At 46.7% G+C, this 22,898-nt stretch overlaps 7 protein-coding genes across 7 annotated transcripts; 5 read left to right on the forward strand and 2 right to left on the reverse strand.

Moving 5' to 3' along the window:
• Window positions 1–1,397: 1,397 nt before the first annotated feature.
• Window positions 1,398–3,550, forward strand: BHQ10_000562 (uncharacterized protein; the record flags this gene model as incomplete). The annotated part of the gene is made up of 8 exons (XM_040878116.1): window positions 1,398–1,431; window positions 1,494–1,522; window positions 1,589–1,648; window positions 1,700–1,842; window positions 1,900–1,948; window positions 1,997–2,100; window positions 2,155–2,616; window positions 2,683–3,550. The coding sequence occupies 8 exons, from the start codon at window positions 1,398–1,400 to the stop codon at window positions 3,548–3,550; spliced, it is 1,749 nt and encodes a 582-aa protein (XP_040729067.1).
• A 1,863-nt stretch (window positions 3,551–5,413) lies between these two features.
• Window positions 5,414–9,828, reverse strand: BHQ10_000563 (uncharacterized protein; the record flags this gene model as incomplete). Its single annotated transcript, XM_040878127.1, has 7 exons — window positions 5,414–5,751; window positions 5,802–6,043; window positions 7,278–7,357; window positions 7,928–8,084; window positions 8,138–8,735; window positions 8,799–9,635; window positions 9,696–9,828. 7 exons carry the CDS (start codon window positions 9,826–9,828, stop codon window positions 5,414–5,416), a joined length of 2,385 nt encoding a protein of 794 aa, XP_040729068.1.
• A 531-nt stretch (window positions 9,829–10,359) lies between these two features.
• Window positions 10,360–11,802, forward strand: BHQ10_000564 (uncharacterized protein; the record flags this gene model as incomplete). The annotated part of the gene is made up of 2 exons (XM_040878138.1): window positions 10,360–10,435; window positions 10,487–11,802. The coding sequence occupies 2 exons, from the start codon at window positions 10,360–10,362 to the stop codon at window positions 11,800–11,802; spliced, it is 1,392 nt and encodes a 463-aa protein (XP_040729069.1).
• A 1,168-nt stretch (window positions 11,803–12,970) lies between these two features.
• Window positions 12,971–14,932, forward strand: BHQ10_000565 (uncharacterized protein; the record flags this gene model as incomplete). Its single annotated transcript, XM_040878149.1, has 3 exons — window positions 12,971–13,055; window positions 13,105–13,740; window positions 13,833–14,932. The coding sequence occupies 3 exons, from the start codon at window positions 12,971–12,973 to the stop codon at window positions 14,930–14,932; spliced, it is 1,821 nt and encodes a 606-aa protein (XP_040729070.1).
• A 749-nt stretch (window positions 14,933–15,681) lies between these two features.
• Window positions 15,682–18,096, forward strand: BHQ10_000566 (uncharacterized protein; the record flags this gene model as incomplete). The annotated part of the gene is made up of 8 exons (XM_040878159.1): window positions 15,682–15,771; window positions 15,823–15,863; window positions 15,932–16,167; window positions 16,216–16,526; window positions 16,579–16,659; window positions 16,747–17,351; window positions 17,410–17,592; window positions 17,766–18,096. The coding sequence occupies 8 exons, from the start codon at window positions 15,682–15,684 to the stop codon at window positions 18,094–18,096; spliced, it is 1,878 nt and encodes a 625-aa protein (XP_040729071.1).
• A 736-nt stretch (window positions 18,097–18,832) lies between these two features.
• BHQ10_000567 (uncharacterized protein) lies at window positions 18,833–20,733 on the forward strand (the record flags this gene model as incomplete). Its single annotated transcript, XM_040878170.1, has 3 exons — window positions 18,833–18,989; window positions 19,074–19,403; window positions 19,454–20,733. 3 exons carry the CDS (start codon window positions 18,833–18,835, stop codon window positions 20,731–20,733), a joined length of 1,767 nt encoding a protein of 588 aa, XP_040729072.1.
• A 225-nt stretch (window positions 20,734–20,958) lies between these two features.
• BHQ10_000568 (uncharacterized protein) lies at window positions 20,959–22,107 on the reverse strand (the record flags this gene model as incomplete). The annotated part of the gene is made up of 3 exons (XM_040878181.1): window positions 20,959–21,706; window positions 21,761–21,998; window positions 22,077–22,107. The coding sequence occupies 3 exons, from the start codon at window positions 22,105–22,107 to the stop codon at window positions 20,959–20,961; spliced, it is 1,017 nt and encodes a 338-aa protein (XP_040729073.1).
• Between the last annotated feature and the right edge of the window lie 791 nt (window positions 22,108–22,898).

A 22,898-nucleotide genomic window follows, 5' to 3' on the forward strand; every position in this document is an offset into this window, starting at 1 on the left:
GTATTTATCGTATGATCCAGGGGTAACTTGATAAGACTTTGGGAAATGTTGCCTACCCTTTCTTTTGCCTAGTACACTGCTCGGTGATTCCTCCTCATGGGTATCGAGTGAAGTGTATGGTCGTGCGATAGAAGATGCGCCAGGTCTTCGCTGGCCCATAGACGTCTGAGGTCTTGAAGTTGCCGCACGAGAGCCCGATCCGACAGTCTGAGAAAATGAGGAGGACGACGTTGTTCTGGACTGGGTCGTTCGGGTAGAGACCGACGAGGAAAACGAGTTCGTTCTGGCGTGAGTACGTGGGGGTCCGTTGGGTATTCTGGATGTGGAAGCGGAAGGTTGATGCGAGGGCGCTTCTGTGATCGAGTTAAACACCAAGCATTCATAGAGATATAACATTGAAACACACTCGCAATGCCTGAAGGCTTTATTCCAGACGTCGCAAAACCTGGGGCTTTCAAACCAGATCGCGAGTTTGTTTTCGCTGAATTCATCTCTGCTAAGCCAGCTTGTGGCATTCGCAGTTTGCTGACTGGGCGTGAGTCCATCTGTAATGTATGTCCTTCATTAGACACCGTCATTGAGCTAGGAATTTCGATCATACGTTGACTGAATTCTCATCCATGGGTGTTCTAGGCGGTGCAAAATAATGCGGGGAGCGAGAGTTGGCGGTTTGGCGTCAAGAAAATTGAAAAACAACACTACAACAGCATCACACTAGAAGACCGTGGCGATAGCGTGTGTTTTAAGCTTGTCAGAACATGAGCGAGTTCAACCTGATCCAGCAAATTCAATATGGCAGTTCGTCGTATTGGTCGCGGTAGGTAACGAAAATGCGATTCGGTCCGAGAGTCGCAGCAGCACTGGTTAAATTGAACGAGATCAACAAAGCCAGGGACGGCGGTTACCCGGAGAAACGATGTAAACAAACGGAAGGCCTTAGTCAGCACCCGTTCAGGCAAACAGCTTGGGCCTTGCTGCCTTAGTGCCTCAGGCCAGCAGAGGGGCATACCGAGCCGTTTGACTAGTCCGTTTTGGGAAGCCCTGAGTCCGTCACCCACGTGATCGCAATCGCCAGTCTCTCTACGCTTCCTATACAGGTTGACTGTCGATATATATTAAAAATCAAGTAATCCGTAGTCAATTCTGAATATTCTTGTTATGAACTGCCTGGTGTTTACGTAGTATCCCAAGATCATTGCTGCGCGGCAACTACGTAGGTGGTGGGCTTAGACCCCTGGACTCTGGCGCCAGCCAACTTATCTGCGGCGACGGCTGAGACTCTCCAAGCTTACTCCTTCGTGCACTCCATCTCTCTAACCTCAATTGCGTCTCAAAGGTCCTGGCGACCACTTTCTTCTTTTCTGTTCGTCAATTTGTCCGTCATTGTTTCCACCATCATGTCTGGTCGTTTCGTCCGCTCGTCGAAGTATCGTAAGTGCTCTCGCTGCTGTCCCGTTCCCTCGCGCACGAGCTAATGCTGCTCTCCTGAGTAGGACACGTTTTTGGCCAACCCACAAGACGAGTACGCCTAGATTCGACAGAGTAGCTTTACGATTACATTGGACGATCACTCATCTTCTACGAACAGGAACAATGTTATGATAACTTGCGAGTGTCCCGCAATGCTTGGGATACCAACCTGCTCAAAGTGCGACGCCGAAGGCTGCCATATTATCCCATGTCGCTAATCGCGTAATAGGTTAACCCACAATACCTGGCAGTCAACTGGGAGGCCGGTGGTGGCGGTGCCTTTGCAGTCATTCCTCTTGAAGAGCGAGGAAAACTTCCCGAGAAGATCCCATTGTTCCGAGGACACACTGCCGCTGTTCTTGATACCGATTGGTAGGCACTTACAAAGGAAACATACATTAATCATCACGAAGCTGATGGGTCCACTAGGAATCCTTTTAATGATTCATTGATTGCGTCCGGTGCCGACGATGGCAAGGTAAAATATACATGATTACCTTTCGGCGTCAATTGGCTAAGATAACAGGTCTTCCTCTGGCGTGTGCCTGATAACTTTACCGTTCGCCCCGACGTTGATGTCGACCAAGTTCAAGATATTTCCCCTGTCGGAAAGCTTAGCGGACACCCCAAGTCAGTAGCTGCAGGTCATTTCAGTTTCGTGCATTACGGCTAACAGCCACCCAGGAAGGTCGGACACGTCTTATTCAACCCCGCTGCCGAGAACGTGCTTGCCACAGCATCGGGAGATTACACGATCAAGATCTGGGATATTGAAGCTGGCGCCGCCAAATACACGTTGAAAATAGGCGATATCGTACAGTCTCAGTCTTGGAGCGCCAATGGATCACTTCTTGTGACCACATCCCGTGACAAGAAATTGAGGCTTTGGGATGTTCGCCAAGAGCGCCCTGCCCAGGAAACTGCAGGACACTCTGGAGCCAAAAACAGCCGAGCTGTGTGGATGGGTGAACACGATCGAATTGTCACCACAGGTTTCTCCAAGATGAGTGATCGTCAGCTTGCTCTCTGGGACGTTCGTGCGGTGCGAGAACCCATTAGTGGATTCAAGACTCTAGACTCCATTTCTGGTGTTTGTGTTCCCTTCTGGGATGAGGGTACTCAATGTCTATACTTGGCTGGTAAAGGGTGAGTCGTTTTTGTCTTCCATATTTGTCTTGCATCTAGTACCTCGTTTCGTGACTGACCGATTAGTGATGGCAACATTCGCTACTTCGAGTACGAAAACGACAAATTTGAGTTCCTTTCCGAATATAAATCAGGCGATCCCCAACGAGGTCTGGCTTTCATGCCCAAGCGCGGTGTTAACATCCACCAAAATGAAGTCGTCCGAATCTACAAATCTGTGGCAGACTCATATATCGAGCCTATATCATTCATTGTGCCTCGTCGGTCTGAAAACTTCCAAGACGATATCTATCCTCCTACCACTGGTATTACGCCTGCCATGAGCTCCTCCGAATGGCAAGCTGGCAAGGAAGCTATCCCTTCCAAGATCTCCATGGAGGGTATCTACGATGGTACTGGGCTCAAGGAGGTAACTCCAACTCAGTCCAAGCCATCATCTACCATCACCGCCGATGCGCCAAAGCCGGCTGAGGCCGCCAAGCCTGCAGCTACTGAACCCGTCCGCGCTGAGCCTACCCCAGTCGTAGTGCGACCCGCCCCGTCAATGAAGGATCAAGGTGCCTCGATGGCCGCAATGGTTGACAAATTCGCCGACGACGATGAGGAGAAGGAAGAAGAGATTGACGATGCATCTAGCTTTGAAGAAGTGACCAAGCCTGTGGAACGGGCCGCCTCGACACCCGTTATCACAAAGTCCCCACCATCTCCCATCGAAGAAAAGGAGGCCACAACCCCTGTTGCTTCTACACCAACCATCGAAACACCTAAAACTACCACCCAGAACCCTGCTGCTCCTTCGACCTCTGTGTCGGACGACATTGCCGAAATCAAGGCGTTGATTGCTCAGCAGACCAAGACCATTGCATCCCAAGCCGAACAGATGCAAAACCTCACTGCGGAGATTGAATCCCTCAAAGCCAAAATCAACAACTAGATTGTTTCTAAGCTGGTCCATTGGAATTTGTCCTTGTCTCTTTTATGAGCTGTACAGGAAAAGAAAACCTCTTTCAAGCAAGTTGCAGCTAGGCGCGGAGTCTTCTTTCTCCATTATTTCTGGAATATCCTAACTCTTTATTCTCGCGTTTGGTTTCTGTGTAAAGTCGAAGCAAGCGTTCCACTTGGGTGCTAAAAAAGGAAAATATATGTATCAGGGCTATCAATATCAATATCATATACTACAAGGATCTTTTAATATAACAAGAAAGAAGTTGATGGTACCAGCTGATATCGGTTGTTGAAGGCAGCGGAAGATTGTTCGTTCTATTGTCTACGATTTGTCTTCTTTTGTTGTGCACCGGATGCTTTACCTAAAGCGATTAATGTTCTGGTCATTGAAGCGTATAAACTACTATGTTTTTGATATGAAACTATTTTAAGGAATTAATGTCTGTATTATTGATTGTTAATGTAATATGCTTGATGCTAATAATGAATAATTAGTAAGCTAATGTTTTTTCTATGTAATGAAACGCATTATGTGGCTAAACAGCTACTGGGTTGTGTTATCTCTCTGTATCTTAATTCTCTTAGATATCTCTTATACAGTACGCTTACAACAGCGAGGATAGCCTAGATGAATTATGTATCTGAGCTACACTCACCGTTAGCGGTGTTATTTAATCACTCTGAAGATTGATCTGACTGACATCTAACTTTTTAAAAAAGTAGCCTTTCGTCTGTAGTTGTATGGCTTCAAAGTAGGTATTTTCTTGTCCTATAGGATTTACTATTTGTTTCATTGTTGTGTTAGATGCTGAAGTGGAATAAGGCTTTTTGATTTTGATTAGTTGGGACGTCTGTATGATGGGGAGATATTCCTGTATCGTCTTCTGGGCGGCCATTAAGATGTCGAAGCTTTTATTTGTGTTACTGTTGAAATGATTGTTGTGTTTGAATTTATTAATTACTTGTATTCTTTTCTTGATGGAAACTGTGCTATCTATGTATTGGGAGTACATTGAAGGAAATCTTCTCTGGAGTTACTGAGAAAGAGAGATCATCAAGATACTCTACTAGGATGAGGAGGCATATATACCTTAAAGATTGTAGAAACTTTGATAACGCGTTCGGTGGTAAAGACAACCTTATAGTCACTATACTTCTAAATATAGTCATTGATCTAACTAAGTTTTTAGTAGTTATTCTTATAATTAGATAATACTTTAATAATTTGAGGGGGCGTAGACTTATTATTCTGTGATTTGAGTATCTCCTCTAGAGTTATGGTAAATTTGTTGTTATCTAAAGCTATGAATGGAAATGTTGCGGTGATTTGGGCTTTATGACTGATACTGGGCTTTCTAGTTATATACGAATTAGTATTGGTTTCTGTTATTACCTGGCCTTTCGTTTCTTTTTGGTCTATGTACTTCTTGACTGTGTGTTGAAATTTTTTTTCTAGAGCCTGTAAAGCATTTTGTATATTGAGTGAGTATGAGATCTCTTCAGACATTAGTCTATATAGAATATTGGTAATGTTGGATAAATTTCTCTACCCAATACTTAAGACGTGTTGGGGGAGCGAGGATAATAGTGGCACCATGATAAAGATATGTGAACTCTCTGGTCCAACTATCTTTTTCACAATAATATTGGATTGGAATTGTATTGGCTACTTGCTCTCGTTTCACCTTGAGCAAATAACAGAGTATGTTGTACATTGTAAGTTTCGCTGCTTGTTTGCGTCAGATCGAGCATCGGATTCAGTTTTGATATTCTGCACAAGATGAGAAGACAGAGTAAGTATCATATTAGCATCGATGGATAGAGGAACCTACACGTTTGATTGCCAAGTAAACTAATCCTCTTCGTCAATCTCAACGATGCTCACAGCGTCTGGTGTATCGAAATTGAGAGTTGTATTAGCCTTGAGATCCGTTTTCTTGTGGGCATTTTCTGCAATGGGCGTGCAAGGAGTGTCAGGCACAGTGCGGGCCCTGGGACTAGATTTGCACAGAGTCTGGGGATCGGCCGTGATCTCTTTTTCTTTGTTATGCTCTCCCGCAACTCCTTCTCTAGTGTTGGTAGCTGGAACGACTTGACTCTCTGGATCGCGCTGTGGCAATGGATCATTTTGAATAGTAGACGTGTTATTATTGAGCTGCCTGGCGGCTAATTCGTCGCGCCAACTTGAAACTGTAAAATGTTAGCAAGAACAAGAAAGAGTTGGATACCTGGTGTCATACTGTTTTCCGACACTTCGTATTCTCGTGATTCCCGTGTCTCGATGGCCTGGCACTCCACGACGACCTCTAGTAATTGTTTGTTGGAAGGTTTCCACTTTAGGTCTGTTTCCGAGAGTTCGTCGCTCGAAAAAAGTTTTCCCTCCATTGCACACACGAAGGTAGTTTGGTCGTAGAATCGGAGTTTCTTCTCATTTGACCCTTGGAAGTGCAGGTGATAGGGCACCACCTTCGGTGTTATGGAGCTGAGATGAAGGTCAATAAACTCACTTAGACGAGAAAGAGGACCATATATTGGACATATCTCCATTTCTGTTCGGTTCGTTGCGGCGAGTGGTGTTTACCCGGCTGTTCAGTCTTAGCCCACCAAGCTGAATGCATTGAGGGTTCTCAATTCCACCTGAATAACACCAAAAGTATATATCAAGCTACCAATTGTCCAAGATCACCAATAGCGATATAGCTAGTAAAGATGATCACGTAGTGTGTAGAGCCTTAGAGTGAAACGTAGCATGACAAATCGCCGAAAATCTCGAACCTAGAGGATCAAACTCTCGTGCAGATTGCGCCCCGAATAGCTTCATTAAATGGAAGAGTAAAAGGGCTGCAAATTAGCAGCATCTATGTTTGCCAATCGCCGTATTTCTAGAAACCGGAAAAGAGACCACTGCATCAAAAAAGAGGCATTGTTCCGCAAGAAAGGTTTATTTGTATATCGTCATTCATCGTATTTAATTAGCGGCAACCACGTTGTGACTGCCGTGTTCGTGTTGTTTCCGAGTCTGATTAGGGATGCCCATCAGCCTGTAAAGTAAATTTGAACCGGCAAAATCGTTGACTGAGATTGTTAGCCGACATACATATGCCTTAGAGCTGATTGAATCGACTTACCAGCTTTGCCTCAGTAGAAAGCGAAAAGAATTTGCCAGAATATGCTCTGGCATAATATCAACTGACGGTTGGAAAACCCCAAACCCCTCTTACGCACAGCGCTGATCTTTCCTTTCAACCAGTCTCTATTTAGCAAAGCATCCTCAAAGTATGTTAATGATCTTACCGAAGAACAGCCTTTCGAAGCGGCATAACGAACATTGTGACCATCATTTGCAATAGGAAATGCAACCTCCTGACAGGCTTGGGTAATGGGGGTAAGATCTATATATCTCATATATAGTTATTTTTGAAGTAGAAGCTGAGGAAGGCGGTTGAGGGGAATGAGGAAGGAAGAAGGAACAAAAACCTGGGGCAGGAGAGAGGGCCTTTATATAGGTAAAATAATCCTAGAATCATGTGACACAAGGATTTAATTTGCGCCCAGCGGTGTCTTTACAAGGAAATGAACAATGAAACTTATAAAGGTGTCGTATATTGATCTGGCAACCCTTTGATTGGAGCTGTACGCCCAGTAGGACAAACGAACCCAAATTGTTCCGGACTGTTTGACATCAGACTCGTATGTGAGAGGAAAGGTGACATTACCTATCGAAAACCCCCAATTGGGCAACTGTCTCGAAGATTTTGATTGTGATACTCTCCGGGACAAAGATGAGAACGTGAAGCTATACAGAAAAATGACGGTTACAGTCCTAACCCTAACTTGGCGTTTGCCCTCAGAATAAGAAACCTTATCGCTTTCACCGTGGACACTTTCCGAAGCTTGTCCGTAGGTATATACAAGATTAAACATGGGATGTCGCTTAGATTGCGTGAGCTTCGTATGTCACAGTTCAATGTGGGGGGAATTCATTAGAATCCGACCTACAACCTTTCTTCTCACATTAGAAACATACAACAGTAGAGAATCGGTTGGGGACAATCCTGATAGATTATAAGATGACTTACAAGGTCTCAGAGAACCTACCAGGTCCATGGATGGGTTCCTGGGCAAACCTCAAGACTATAAAGAATTTGCGTGATCGATCACCTTGACACCTTAATTGGCAGATATTTATTATACAAAGCCTATAAACAACATTTGAAGATCGACTACCACTCCCAATCTAATCAATATAAACAGTTTGCCTGAGCCCGCACATTTCAAACGACTTCTTGAGCCAAACATCATCCGCTGTTCCCAACAAACTCCATAAGTGTTCAGACACTTAAGCAATTTTAGTTTCCAAACATACTGGTGCTAGTGATGCAAAGTTGAAGATCATGACTTGTTTCTCTTTGTCGGTCTTTGGACCCGCGCCATCCTCTATGTTCGGAAGTGCATGGCGAATATTCTCATAGAATCTCACGATGAAGCTATTGTCGACTTTGCTGGCCATTTGGTTCGACGCTCTGCTCGTACGTAAAGATTATTAGGTCTGATCAACTGGAACATTGGGTCGTACTCGATGGGTTCTTCGCCTTCGCGGGAGAACTTATAACGGTAGACAAGTTTGGGCAAAAAGACCTTGATCTCCTGAAGCGCAAAGTTGAATCCAATGCACATACGAGGGCCCATTGCAAAAGGGATATATGCCGCCTTGTGCCTGCCTTTTACTTCCTCTGTGTCCCAACGATCAGGGTTGAACCGAGCAGGGTTGTCCCAGAGACCGGGATGGTTGTGGATATGATGCAAGGCAGGGATCACCACTGCATCCTTCGGCAGCTTATATCCACCTGGCAGGATTAGGTCAACTTTCGCAGTCCGTCCCGGTTGAAAGGAGGGATTGTGACGTCGCTGAGTCTCTTTGATGTACTTGTCAAGGAACTCCAATTTGTCCGTGAAGTCGGCAGTCATTTCAGTGTTCTCATCGAAGCCGTGGTCAATCAACTCTTGGAGCAACCGCTCTTGCATGCCCTCATACTGACAGAGGCCGTATATGAGCCAGGAGAGGAGAGAGCTGGTGGTTGTGAAACCGGCACCCGTAGCCACGACTAGGGCCCAAACCACGCTAGACTTTGGCAATTTCTCGCCCTTGTTGTCAGTGGCACGAATAGCGTAATCTTTTGAATGTTAACCTGACAGCCTACGGCTACAGCGGGTCTTTCAATAGAACTGTCACTTACCAACCATGTTGCTTGCTGTCAAAGCCGCATCTTGGAGAGGGAGGTCCTCAACACCTCCTCTTGACGCCTTTTTCATTGACTCCTCTACCATTTCTTCAATGCGCGCTCTCAGATTCCTAAGTCTTTTTGGGTCGCCAAATGGTAGGGAACTGTACCAGTTTCCTTTCGAGGTGACCTTTTTGTTGAGGGATAGGACTTCGGCGATGTTGTGAACCATTTCATGAACGGGAGCATCTGGTGCGTCGAAATGTTGGAAGTCTATCCCAAGGGTGAGCTTGCCTACAGCCTGGGAACCCAGCTTCAACATGTACTGGTAGACATTCCACGCTTCATCCTGCTCGTCCAACTTGTCGAATACCTTGAACGAATCCTCCACAGTCTTCTGCATCGTCGGAGCATAGTGTCGAACCGCCTTGGGGCCCAGAGCGGGAGGCAAGAATTTATGAGCGACCCTCCATTCCGGTGTATCAGTATCACCAAGAAAAACACCAGCAGCAGGAGTCTTTAGGGCGTGCAGGGGATGGGATTCATTGATCTTTTTCGTGAAGAAATCGGATTCAGAGAACACAATGGCGGCGATCTTCGGATCATTGGTCTGGTAGGTGACACGACCCAGGTTACTTGTTCTGATGATCGGCCCGTACTTCTCGAAAAGACGTTGATGATTTCCAAGATGATCCGGATAGACTTCAAAGAAGGTACCGACGAAGGGCAATTCTTTCGGGCAGGGTGGATCGCGAACGGGATGTCCATCGATTGTGATGGGCACAGGAGTCGCCGCTGCCAGAACCTCAGACACTTCAGTTAGGACAGCGTCGGGTCCCTGGAAACTGATTCCTACACAGCATTTGTCAGAATTGTAGCTTTGATTTATATCAGCGCGTAGGTGGTACAAACCACTTGGTTCTACAATTGCAAAATGGCCGGCAACGAGAAGTTGCAGGCCCTCAAATGTTTGGGAAGCATCTATCTGGACTTCCCTGGCGGAGGATGGACTTTGTCCAAGTAAGTAGAATGTTTGTGAAGGCATGACGGGGCGTGGGATTTGACTTCATACGAAGATGGCAATACGCATGACAGACAGACTGAGATAGTGAATGGCTATATACAGAATGACTTTGAGCAGCTCGGCATTTATATAGTCTCCGTGGAGACGGCTGTACGGAGGGTCGGTGAAGATCAAGACTATACATGCGCTTCTCTATCAATGCGATAGTTTTCGAATAGCTGCGAAAGAGCGAGCTTCTAATGACAGAAATCGCGCGAATTTCCTATTCCTCGGAAACACTTCATTTCCGAGGTATTTTAGCTGACGTAGCCCTAAGCCTACTATGCTCCGACCTAGCCGAACGACAAGGATTTTACTCGGGATCCCGAGCCGAACTTAAACCCCTACGGCATACCCAATGTTTATCTGGACTATACTATAAAAGCATTTGCCTTGAAAAAGTAGCCAAATATGTTATTCGTAACGCTACTTTATAAGACATCGTGTTCCCCTCCTTGTCCATAAACTCCATTGTCAAACAAGACTTATCTTACCCACAGCACTACTATCAACATGCGGGAATTCACTCTAGAAGAGGTCGAAGTGCATAAAAGCAGGGCAGATTTGTGGGTGGCTATCCATGGAAAAGGTGAGCGGCGCTTTGCCCTCCTACCTCACCCTGGCTAATCAGTGCCAATAGTCTACGATGTAACTAAATACGTCAAGAATCATCCGGGTGGTGTCGACGTCCTGGTCGATGTTGCTGGGAAAGATGCAACTGAGGCATATGAGGACGTGGGCCATTCAGAGGATGCGGATGAAATCCTGGAGGCTTATCTGATTGGCACATTGAAAGATGCCGCGGACTACAAGGCCCGTACTACTGTAAGGGTTGTTCAAGAGCCGGTCGTGCAACAGCCACGGAAGGGTAGCTCTAGTGCTGTCCGAACCGTGGGAGTGACTGCTGGCTCAATTCTATCACTATACTTTGCCTCCATTTCACTTAGGCCACACTTGAATCTCCATGAGCTCAGCAAGCCCCTTCTCCAGATGGCGCGGCTTCCAACGAACAAGTTTGGTGACATTCTCCCTCACGGTGGTTTCATCAATGGCGCTGTCGCAGCTACTTGCATCTTCGCAATGCTGGGTAGTGTTTTAGTATCCAAGCTTTCCAAACTCACGGAGATCGACTCGGGATTCAGAAGATTTCCCCCTCACATCAAAAGGAACACAGTCCACAAGATCGACCCTCACCTTATCCGGGGATTCCTCCAGCCAAAAGAATACAAGACCTTGCCTCTAGTGGCAAAGGAGCTCTTGGCTCCCAATGTCTACCTCTTCGTATTTCAGCTCCCACGCAAAAATGAAGCCATTGGTCTTCCCATCGGTCAACATGTTTCCATTAAAGCAACAATAGATGGCCAGCCAGTGTCACGCTCTTATACACCAACGTCAAATAATCTCGACCTCGGCAGATTAGAACTTGTGATCAAGTGCTACCCGGACGGTATCCTCACAGGGAAGTACCTTGCCAATCTCAAGGTTGGTGACAAAGTCGCATTTCGAGGTCCCAAGGGTGCTATGCGTTACAAGAAGGGCCTGTGTAAGAAGCTCGGAATGGTTGCTGGTGGCACAGGTATCACGCCGATGTACCAGCTTATTCGCGCGATCTGTGAAGATGATACCGACACTACTGAGATTTATCTGATCTATGCCAACCGCTCCGAAGAAGACATCCTAATGCGCGACAAGCTTGAAGCATTTGCACTAGCATACCCCAGAACCTTCAAGATCTGGTACATGCTGGACAATCCCTCCCCGAAATGGCAATATGGTAAGGGTTATGTTACGCCTGCCGTTATGCGCGAACATCTTCCTCCACCATCTCCTGAGACTAAGATTATGCTCTGTGGGCCTCCGGGCATGGTCAATGCATCTAAAATGAATTTGGCTGGTCTAGGGTTCCAGACCCCTGGACCGGTTTCCAAGATGACTGATCAGATTTTCTGTTTCTAAATTGCCAAATTGTCATCTTTCTGCGAGGATTTGGCAAGGAAATTTTTCGTATTTTGTTTGGAAATGGACCTTTGACTCTGTCACTTTATTTCATTTGCTGTTTATTTGATCTGTACTGTCGCCACTATATTCTTGATCTTCACAATTATATAACATGTATCAATAATTTTCACTCCGTCCCTCTATTCAGTTCATTTAGTGTCGCTGTGGTCTGGGAGTCCTTCTAATTTTACCCATCTACATTCATAGATATGGAGCGTTAGCCAAACGTTGTAACAAAAGATGGTATATTCTATAGATCTCATAGAATACTAATTATTCACCAATTGTCTGAAGTATCAGTGACGGTGCATCCAGCACTCATCAACTATTATAAGAGCCTCGTAATGCTCCTTTCATTTGGGACGTTCGGATGGCTGGGCGAAGATAGAGCCAGTGATCAGTATCTACAGAGTGATTTCACTGAAAGGAATTCCGAGACAGGGAAACTTTTACGTATAGGATCCCGGGATGATACGAATTTTTCTTCGGTGGAAGGGACGAGCCTACACTTGCAATGAGCGATGATAACCACTGCCACAGTGGAAAGCATTGATTTCGCAGTCAAACCCGCACTTATTCCGAGGAATAGAGCCAAACTTCGGAGGGAACTATCTACACCTGTGGGTCTACCGAGGTACGTTTCCGATTTTCTATTAAAAACCGTCCAATCGGAACCCCGGGTTCAAGTTCATACTATCTTCCCTATTTGACATTTCGGCCATACAATGCAGAGGCTGTCCACAATGTGCTCTACCGCCTCAATATGAATAAAGGGGCTCATAGTATGATGAATGCGATGCTGCGGCCGAATGGATCATTCTTTCCACGCCGGGAAATCGAGAGACCGAGGGGGTTCTACTGATGCCTGATGGTCTATTCCTCGGAGACGAAGGAAAGACTTGGTCGGCATCCCGAGATACATGGCAGTGGCGCTGGTTGAGAGACAGGAAGTTAGAAAGCATTGGTATGAGCCTACGTCAGCCCCGACAATTATATAAACTCCTGGGGTTCTAAGTAATTAGCCGACTTTAGAAACAGGCGAAAACAACATTTTAATGATTTTTCTGAGAACTTTTTAAAACTCGACAATTTCTTGTCTTCGATACTTAATCTTGATATTGCCAAAATGATCCCTAATTGGCAGCCGCCCCAAAACTACAGGGAACGCCCTGTAGCCATCCTTGGTGCAGGCGTCTTGGGACGTCGAGTCGGTATGTGAGATCAGCAATAATGTCGTGAAGGTGCTGACCCTCTTCGTAGCCTGTATCTGGGCATCGGCAGGTTACAAGGTCCAGGTTCGCGATCCCATTCCGGAACAACGCGCAGACTGTATCGCCTACGTAAAGCAGAATGTAGATTCCTATGCAGAAAAAACAGGAGCAAGACCTGGCGATATTACCGCAACTGAGGATTTGGAAGATACGGTCAATAACGCGTGGCTCGTTATTGAAGTAGTTCCCGAGAAGATCCAACTGAAGATTGATACCTTTGAGCAGCTGGATAAGCTTGCTCCGAAAGACTGTATTTTGGCATCCAACTCTTCTTCGTACAAATCCTCTGAGATGCTTGACAAGGTGTCCGATGCTACGAAGTCACGTATCTTGAACTTGCACTACTACATGCCTCCGCAGGTTATGGTGGTCGAGTTGATGACAGACGGCTTTACAGATCCCTCAATCATTCAATTTATGTTCGAACGCTCTAAGGAAGCGGCTACAAAGCCGTATGTCGCCAGGAAAGAGTCCACGGGCTTTATTTTCAACCGCCTATGGGCTGCCGTTAAGCGAGAATCTCTGACGATCCTCGCTGAGGAGGTTTCGACTCCTAGTGAGATTGATTCGATATGGAAGGAGATTTTCATCAAGGGAGGCATGGCACCTTGTAAAGGCATGGACAGTATGTAATCTCCCTACAGGTCACGTTATATCTGAATTTCGCGCTTGTGTCCCTCGACATTTCGATCTGAATTTGACCTTGATTCTCTCTAGGCGTCGGTCTAGACACGGTGGCATTTATTGAGAAGCACTATATCGCCGAGAGAGGACTCCCTAGTGAAAAAACCGTCGATTTTCTGCAAAGGAAATACCTGGACTATGGCAAGCTCGGGTCCAAGTCTCCGAAGGGCGGCCTCTACGAGCCCTCTGATGAAGTCGCTAAATCTGATGCTGCAAGCCGCAGCCTTCTTGTCTTGGACCTTGGCTTGTCATCCAAAGAACCGAGCTTCGAGGCCGGTGAAATTCTGCAGATCTCAGCAGATGGACACGTAGAGAAGGCTCTCACTACAGGTCAAGCTCTTCCAGATGGGATCGTTGTGGATCCCAGCAGCAAGCGAGTTTTTTGGACCAACATGGGTATCCCGGGAAAGGAGGATGGAGCGGTGCTGTCAGCAAACTTGGATGGAGGCGATGTCAAGACTATTATAGCACCAGGGGCCATCAACACACCAAAACAATTGGCATTGGATGCAGAATCAAAGAAGCTCTACTTCTGTGACCGCGAAGGGCTTCGTGTCATACGTTGCAATTTTGACGGGACGGAATTCGAAGTTTTGATTCAGACTGGCGACCCTAGTGCGCCAGATGCTGGAGATAATATGAAATGGTGTGTTGGAATGACTGTTGCACCAAGTCTGGGCAAATTTTACTGGACACAGAAGGGTCCATCGAAAGGTGGAAAAGGGCGTATCTTCTGCGCAAACATATCTACCCCTGAAGGGAAGTCAGCATCCACGAGGGACGACATCCAGTGCATTTTGAGCAACCTTCCAGAACCGATTGATCTAGAGATTGACGAGGAAACTCGGGTCCTTTATTGGACTGATCGTGGCGAAATCCCCTTCGGGAACTCCTTGAATCGATTATACCTCGATCATTTTGGCTTGCCTCAGCCTCACACATCCTGTCTGGGTTACGACATACTCAGCAGAAACCTGAATGAGGCCATAGGCTTGAAACTGGACCTTCCCAATAACAGTATCTACCTGACCGATCTTGGCGGCAGTCTTTACCGCTGCGATCGGGACGGAAAGAATAGGATGAAGCTGTTCTCCGATGAGAACAGGGCATTGACTGGGCTCGCGCTCGTTTGATGCATCGACTGTCAGTAACGATATTGGCGTATGTCATAGGCCTATTTGTCTATGATATTTACCTTTTGGTGGAGTATTATCTATGTGTATATTATGTCACATTTTCTTGATATGTTCAATGTTTGTGAAGTTAGAGTTCTAGAGAATATCTATGTGCAATGCTGAGATGCTATAGGTATACACTTACACTTTACCAGCCCTCACTTGATATCAGATTCTTACCAGTACATGTATCTACAACCTTGGAATCATACTAGAATACTTCCCTCAAGAGCTTGGCGAGTTTCCTTTCTGTCACTCGCTTGTTGGCGCAGACGAGATTCATAATATATGAAAAGACTTTCACGAAACCTCGCGAAACTGTCCCCTTTATGTGCTGTAATATCCTGAGTTTCAGGAAATTTGCTTTTGGCTAGGTTTTGTCTTGCTGCCTCCGAATTTACCAATTACTACCTCGGCATTTGCGAAGATGACGTCGCCCGACTGAATTTGCCTCATCCCAATTGTGGCTTATCTGACCAAGTAGACTTCACGCCATTACTAGAATCAGTATAATTGACTTCTTTCATAGAAAGATGGCAAGTGAATAGTATTAGTGGGAGTCAATCGCTAAATAACAAACAACCTGTGGATATCCGAGGATACCAGAATGGGCATAGCTCGTCTGTGGTACGGAAGCGTCGATCACTGCTCACTAAAAGTCCGATCCGCTTCCTCCGTTAATCCTCGGAATCGGCTAGCACAATACGATGGAGAGCAGCTCGCAGTCAACCCCTGTGGCTAAGCCAGCTCGACGCTATCGCTCGACTGTAGCGTGCGACGCCTGTCGGCAGCGCAAAGTACGATGCAGTCTTTCGGTGACCAGTATACCCTGCACTGGATGTGTTCAGGACGGCGCCGATTGCGTGGTGACTGCAAGGAAACCAAAAGTGTAAGAATGGCCTGAAACATCCGCAGAGGCTATGACTCCACAACTCAAGGATAATAATTTTGCCCCAGCACCCCAAAGGCCCGGAAGCATGCAAGTAATCGCTCACAACGATCCTCCTCGAGGGTACGTGGGCTTGCTGTCGATAGTGACACCATGACAACGGATCCGCGGCAACCGGCTCCTCGTCGAGAAGAGGACTTGGTTCACGACCAGAACAGTCGTGAGGAGGAAGAAAATGGACTTGAAATTGCCTCGGCTGCCTTGGGGCAGTCGCAAACAACTGGCGGAGTCCCTTTCTATACGGGTAATTGTCACCATACATCACTCTCGACAAGGCTAATTTCCAGCAAAGGCGAAAAGACAGGACCGACGTCGGCATTGGAATTGTGTTCACCAGGCACAGCTCTTCAACGGCATTTACTCATTCCGTCACGAGCTAGGAAACCCATACCGGAGGAAGACCGGAAGTTCCTTCTAGCCAAAGGTGTCTTTGCCTTACCAGGGAATGATACTTGCGCGAGTCTTCTGCGAGCCTACATGTCCCATGTGCACCCCATTATGCCAATCATTGAAATAGACCAAATATTGAACCACTATCATGATGGGCGCCTACACGAATATAATATTCTTCTCTTATGGTGTATTTTTTTTGCTGCAGTCAACGTAAGTCCACCCTTGGCTTCTCCATATCCGTGCGACTAATGCCTCACGCCAGTTTATTCCAGCGTCTGTTGTTCAGAAAGAAGGATACAAGTCGCGGAAGGAAATGAAAAGTGTCCTGTATTCCCGAGCGAAGGTAGGCAAGCCCCAGAATGGCCGATTGTGTCCGGTCGTGTGAACTCGCCCTATCCCAAATCCTGAACTAAATGGAATACAATACTAGTGCATGTACAGCAATGGCGGAGAGAGAGACAAAATTGCTCTTCTACAGGCTTCGCTTCTTCTGGGCTTCTGGCATTCTGAGCTTGATGAGCACATGCAGCCTTGGTACTGGACCGGAATCGCAATTTCACTTTGTCAGGTCCTTGGATTACACCGTAACCCGGACGGGTCAAGATATAATCCTAACTTCACTGAGCAGCAGCGAATGTTATGGCGTCGTCTTTGGTGGAGTTGCTTTTTCCGCGACCGATGGCTCGGTCTCACTTACGGGAGACCGCTGCGCATCAATATACAGGACTGCGATACTCCCATGCCACTGGCCTCTGATCTACTTTACGATGTTGCGGCTGTACCCGGATTCCTTTCTGATGCTTTCATACCGAAAGAAATGACGCAGTTGGGCCGGTACTGGGTTATGCTAGTTGATCTCAGTAAGGTATTGGGTGAATGTCTAATGAATTACCAGGTCATGAAACCCATGCCGTCCCTTGATGAAGTTGAGGCCCTCGAGACAAAGCTGCTTCGGTGCCAGTTACCTGATAAGTACGAAAAAGGCCTGACACGGCTAGCTACATTTAATTGTTATCACGTCCATTTGCACTACCAGTAAGTACACCGGCCCTCTTCAGTATCACTGAGGCTCATGCTCGATTTTACTACCTAGGGCACTTGCGATCACATTCTATCGTCCATTCTCGTCGGAAACTGCTGATACACTTCCATCTAATTACCCTGAAGATTGGTGCCTTCGAATGCGACTCAAAGCTGATGCTGCAGCCTCTCAGACTACTGGCATTCTTGAAACATTGGCCCAGAATAATTTGCTAGATTTTGCGGGTCCTATGACGTGAGTATCTAATATTGCTCAAGTCCTTCATTGGATTCCACTAGAAACAAGAGAGTTTCTGACAATTACTAACATTTTTCTCCCATTTGAATCAGGCCGCCCCTCTTAGTTCCGGCAATGCAGATGCATCTATTGTTATGCAGATCTGGAGACTTGCTCTCCCGAAATCTCAGACTCCATAAGATTGAAATGTTGATGCTAATCATGGAAGAGCTTCAAAAGACGTATACTGTTGCGTCTCTATACCGCGGAATATTCGTGAAAGCCATTCAACAATTGTTTCCCACTTACCGGCCGTGCACATCTCCATCCGCTCAAGCTGCTGGTGTCAATCAAGAGAACGCCACGAATCCATCCGCCTCATTAAACGCAGAACCTATCACGGGAGTTCCTTTCGAGGACAGCCAGTATGGAATGGGCGTAGTCTTCAATGACGGCCTGGTGGATGCACTCATGGACCATGCTTCGCTTTTTAATATCTGGGAACATTGGGAATCGAGTTGACTAAAGGAGATTGCTTTTCGATCGTTTCCTCGGATGTAGCCGAGTTTTTGCTTTAGTACTGAAGTACCATCGTGTCTTCGTACCAACTTCCAGCATCATCAGATTGGCTGTTGCCCTCAAGTGCTCAATCTTGGTAACTTTGGCTGAACAGTATTAGCCTTGGTGTCCTTACCGAGGTCGTGCTTTTTACAGTGGGATGAAAAATGGGCTTACCCTCCCATTTACGAAACACCTACGCGTTATTGATTATGACATTAGGGGCACATAATATTGCATTATATGTAAATTTGTATGACAACTATAAAGGCAAATGTATTAAATAACTAGCTTAGTAGCGTGTTGTAGCAAAATAATGGGGAAGTGGTGAGAAAACGGAAAGGGTTCGGAAACGAGGATGAAAACACATTTTTGTTGGTACTGTATTTAATGGCTATACAGCTGTGATTCATGAAGGGGCGCTTAGAGAGGCAGTGCACTTGGTTTTCACGTGCTTGACAAGAGATTCAGCAACTCGTCGGCCTGGTTGGCTGCTCCGCCACCAGTCAGGTTGCGCAGATCAGGTGAAACAAGAACGTATCTTCACGAGGCTCTTTTTTCGTTTTAATTCAACCTGTGTAATAATGTGCGCTGTGACTCACTATCGTCTTTACATCAACATGAATAGATCTATATGATTTCATCGATTTGAGGTTGTGGGTTCACATTCGCCATCGATCGTGTATAAACAAACCTCGAAATGGAAGCCGGGTCCATCCCAAGCACGCCGCCACCACCTTATCAAACTCTACCCCCAACACCGGTCCCAACGCCGGTGCCAACACCAGCTCTGAATCATTCCTCAGTCCATGTCCCATCAACAGTAATTGCGCCCTCGCAATCGACACCGGATATAGGTCACCAGCCTGCTGTCTATGCTCATACTCATCATGTACATCCCCACTATCATGGAAGTTTGATAAATCTGCCTTATCGACCAGCGTATCATTGCGCCCACCCTCTCCCATATCAACAACCCGTGAATCCTGTGTACTATGCTCATCATGCCGGAGGTCATCCGCCGACACCTGCTGCTACGGTGCTTGCACGACCGCAACAACGTCCGTGGCGGTCCTATCTGCAGGTTGGTGCAATTGCGGCCACCTTGAATGACGCCGGGAATCTCGCTGTGGAAGTGTATGATTCAATAGCAAATCCGCGACCAACTAGGGAGCAATATGGAGGCGCGTTAGATGCCGTGGCTTTGAGGTTGGATAATGTCCTCACTTCGATGGATGATGGGACATATCAAGTCAACTCAGCGGATCTGGGTGAGTAGCTCAAGACGATGACATTGAATGGATGCTCTAATACGAAGTAGCTGTAGCCGAAAATCAGGTCTTTGCCAATGCGGATGCAACCGCATCATCTCTGACCTTGGCAGATATACCACCATCTTCATCAGAAAACCATAAGCAGTCAAGGCACAGAGACCACAGACGACGCCCATCAACCTCAGCAACTAAGATTAATGTACCGACTGTCGCGCGCATACCAGGAAGCTCAACCAATCCTTTCTCCAAAGTCTACAACTACGCCAACGCTTACACCTCATCTACCCTCCCTCCATTGAAATTGTACTTTGCTACCTGGCCGCTGATCTGCCTTGCGTCAACATATTCCCGACGAGCCTACGAGAAACCGTCAAGCAAAGAACGACAAAACTTCGTCTCAGGGGACTGGAGACGCGGTACCAAGGCCGTTGTGCTGAAATCAATTCCTCTTGACGAGAAGAATACAGTCGTTCTCGCCATTCGAGGGACGCAGAATTTCCAAGACTGGGCTGTCAATATCCGAACCGAGCCTACCGCACCTACAAACCTCCTCGATGACGAAGGTAACCTGTGTCATGCGGGATTTCTTAGTGTCGCCAGGAAGATGATCAAGCCTGTTGCAGCGCAATTGCGCGATCTACTTCAAGAAAACCCACGACGCGCGACATGTTCCCTAGTTCTCACAGGTCACAGCGCAGGCGGAGCAGTGGCAGCGCTTTTATACTGCCATATGTTATCGCAGACGGTAACCAGCGAATTGACCGAACTGCAGGACCTGTTCAAGAGGGTTCACTGCATAACATTCGGCGCACCACCAATCTCGTTACTACCCTTGCAGAAACCAAATAGTAAGACACGATACGACAAGAACCTATTCTACGGATTTGTGAATGAAGGCGATCCAGTCGCGAGAGCAGACAAGACATATGTCAGAAGTCTGCTGGAGCTCTATGCGCGACCGGATCCTGCGGCTTCACTCAAGCTGCCTTCTTGCTCCAATGATAGTAAGGTTACGATTACAGGCGGTAAATCGAAACCGATATGGAATGTCCCCGAAGCCACGCTCTCCTTAGCAGGACGAATCATTGTTCTTCGAACTCGGAAACATTCTCGATCATCGAAGTATCATCCTTCTGAGCAGCGGAAAGATGGCAAGAGAAAGACGGCTTTCTCTTCTTCGAGTATATCGATTGAAGCCGTGACTGCCTCTGATGCAGAGCTTAGAGGACTGATTTTCGGCGATCCATTGATGCATACTATGGATCTGTATGCGCAGCGGATCGAGCACTTGGCTACTAGGGCTGTTGTTGGATCGAGTGTTGCGTAGGATAGTTTGACTTTGGTTGCGGTATACCCTTTTGATTTTGCTGAGCGTGGAGTTTGTGAGCTGATGCATTCTTTGTGAGCTTCGCTTTTTAGTACTTTGTGCTTTGTTTCTCTCGAACTAAGCAGGACCTACTTCTAAACAATGACCAGTATGAAATAAATATGTATTAAGTAAAATATCTATCTATAAGCTTTTCAACTCCTATCCTTCGCTTAACGTACAAAATCAGCGACTTCGCTTATGCCTTGCCCAAATATCCACAAAATCTTGCTTCTCCTTCACCCCTAATCCAACCCGCTTGACTCTMCCCAAGCGAGCCAGTGACTCGCCGACGTAGTCTAATACAGCAAGCTCGCTCTTGGTCAACTCTGAATCATCATTTGAGCCGGCGTACTCCTCAAGGAAAGATGTGGGCTCATCATCTTCGAAAAAGTCTGTGCTTGTGCTTTGAGCTTGTGATGAAGGCGAGAGATTTTTAGATGATGTCGTCACGTACTCGGCAACGCGTACGCGGATGAAATGTGTCGGTTTGCTCAGCAAATTCCAGAGGAACGTGACGTATGTACCAGGTACTGGGGTCGTTACATCTGCCTCGGTATAGCGCAAGCTTACCGGGTAGATCTTGGTGCGTGGTGGTACAGATACGAGAGATCTGCTGAGTGGTAGGATACCGCGCCCATTTGTCGTTGTGCATTCGGCGAAGACAACGACAGGTCGAGACTGATATTGCTCGAGTAGCTCCGAAAGCTCGACAAGCTGTGTGTCCGACGGTGGGTTGACGAGAGGATATGAGAATGACCGCAGAATAGCTTGTAGAAGTGATAGGCGCTCGACTTTGCGTGTATTGGGATATGATGCGGTAAAGATAGGGTCAAAGACGGCGGCGAGATAGACTGGATCGATAGGCGAGGTGAAGGAAGAAGCAATGATGCATTTGGAAATGGGTAGGCGGGCTCGTTGGCTAGCAAGGCGTCTATAGTTGGATTAGTCCTAATATTCCTTTTCATCAAAAGGGGAAAATACGAACCCTCTCTTCACGCCGTCAACCTGCAAGTCGATCCACCACAGACTGGGAACACCTAGTATACACCACAGCGACGCCTTCTTTCCTAACGAGCCGATGGGGAGCCATTGCAGGACAGCAAAGTAGCTCAGGCACACGAATATGAGTAGCGGCAGGCGGAAGCAGAATAGAAATATGTGTAGTGGCAGCGCATAGCCTGATCGTGGTGTTGGGATGGGGAGGAACGGCGCAATGCCGGAGCCTGTATGACGTTAGTGTTAGATTTGAACCTTCGTAGAAACTGCAGTTTTTAACGGTTTTCAAGAAGTATACTACGTACCTCGATCTCGGAATTGAGAGAACTTTTCCATTTGTCTGTTTATGATGCTATAGCGCCATGCGACAGAGAGAAGATGGGATTGTAGAATAATCGTACTGAGCACGTGTTCTCAAATGCAATATATCGGTAGGTCAAGGAAGGTAGAGCACGTCGGAAGTGAGTGTATTGCTTTCAGTGATTCGGTTCAAGTATCGTCATCAGATTCAGAATCATTTGCATTTCATAAGTCATAAGTGGAGCGTCAGCTATCGGGGGAAGATCGAACGATGACCAGTGCGACGGAGCTGGGATGCCCAACAGCTTGCTGATCAGTCTAGAACGCGCGCAACGAGAACCGGTGGGGCCGAATACGACGATAAGGCAGCGTGCGATCTGCCAGAGTTATCTCGAGAGTTTGCCAGGGATAATCGTGCAGAAGAGGAAATTAAAGAAAGAGACGTCGTCGAGCAAGAAATAATTTCGGCCGAGCATGTGATTCCGCTTCAACCGCCACGTGACCTCAGCTGAGGCTGCTGCCAGAAACGGACTACATAGTTAGCCCTAACCCCCATAACCCCAATGCCCCTTTGGAAACGATCGAAACGAAATGTCTACAACGGATCAATTGAATTTAAAAAAAAATTCAACCTTCAATACACGCTCGATCTATCCCCAAACACTCTGCACAGTATCCCCGACCTTAAACTCCCAGCGCTCGAGTAAACTTTCTTTACTTTCAATCATCTTCTTCCGCGCTAGACTCTGGTCCCGACACTTATGCCAAGTACCGATACCATCAATGTTATAGCTTCTGAAACTACCATTTCTATTGAGATTCATATG

The sequence above is a fragment of the Talaromyces amestolkiae genome (assembly GCF_001896365.1).
Source record: "Talaromyces amestolkiae strain CIB chromosome Unknown scaffold1.1, whole genome shotgun sequence".
NCBI classification, from domain to species: domain Eukaryota; kingdom Fungi; phylum Ascomycota; class Eurotiomycetes; order Eurotiales; family Trichocomaceae; genus Talaromyces; species Talaromyces amestolkiae.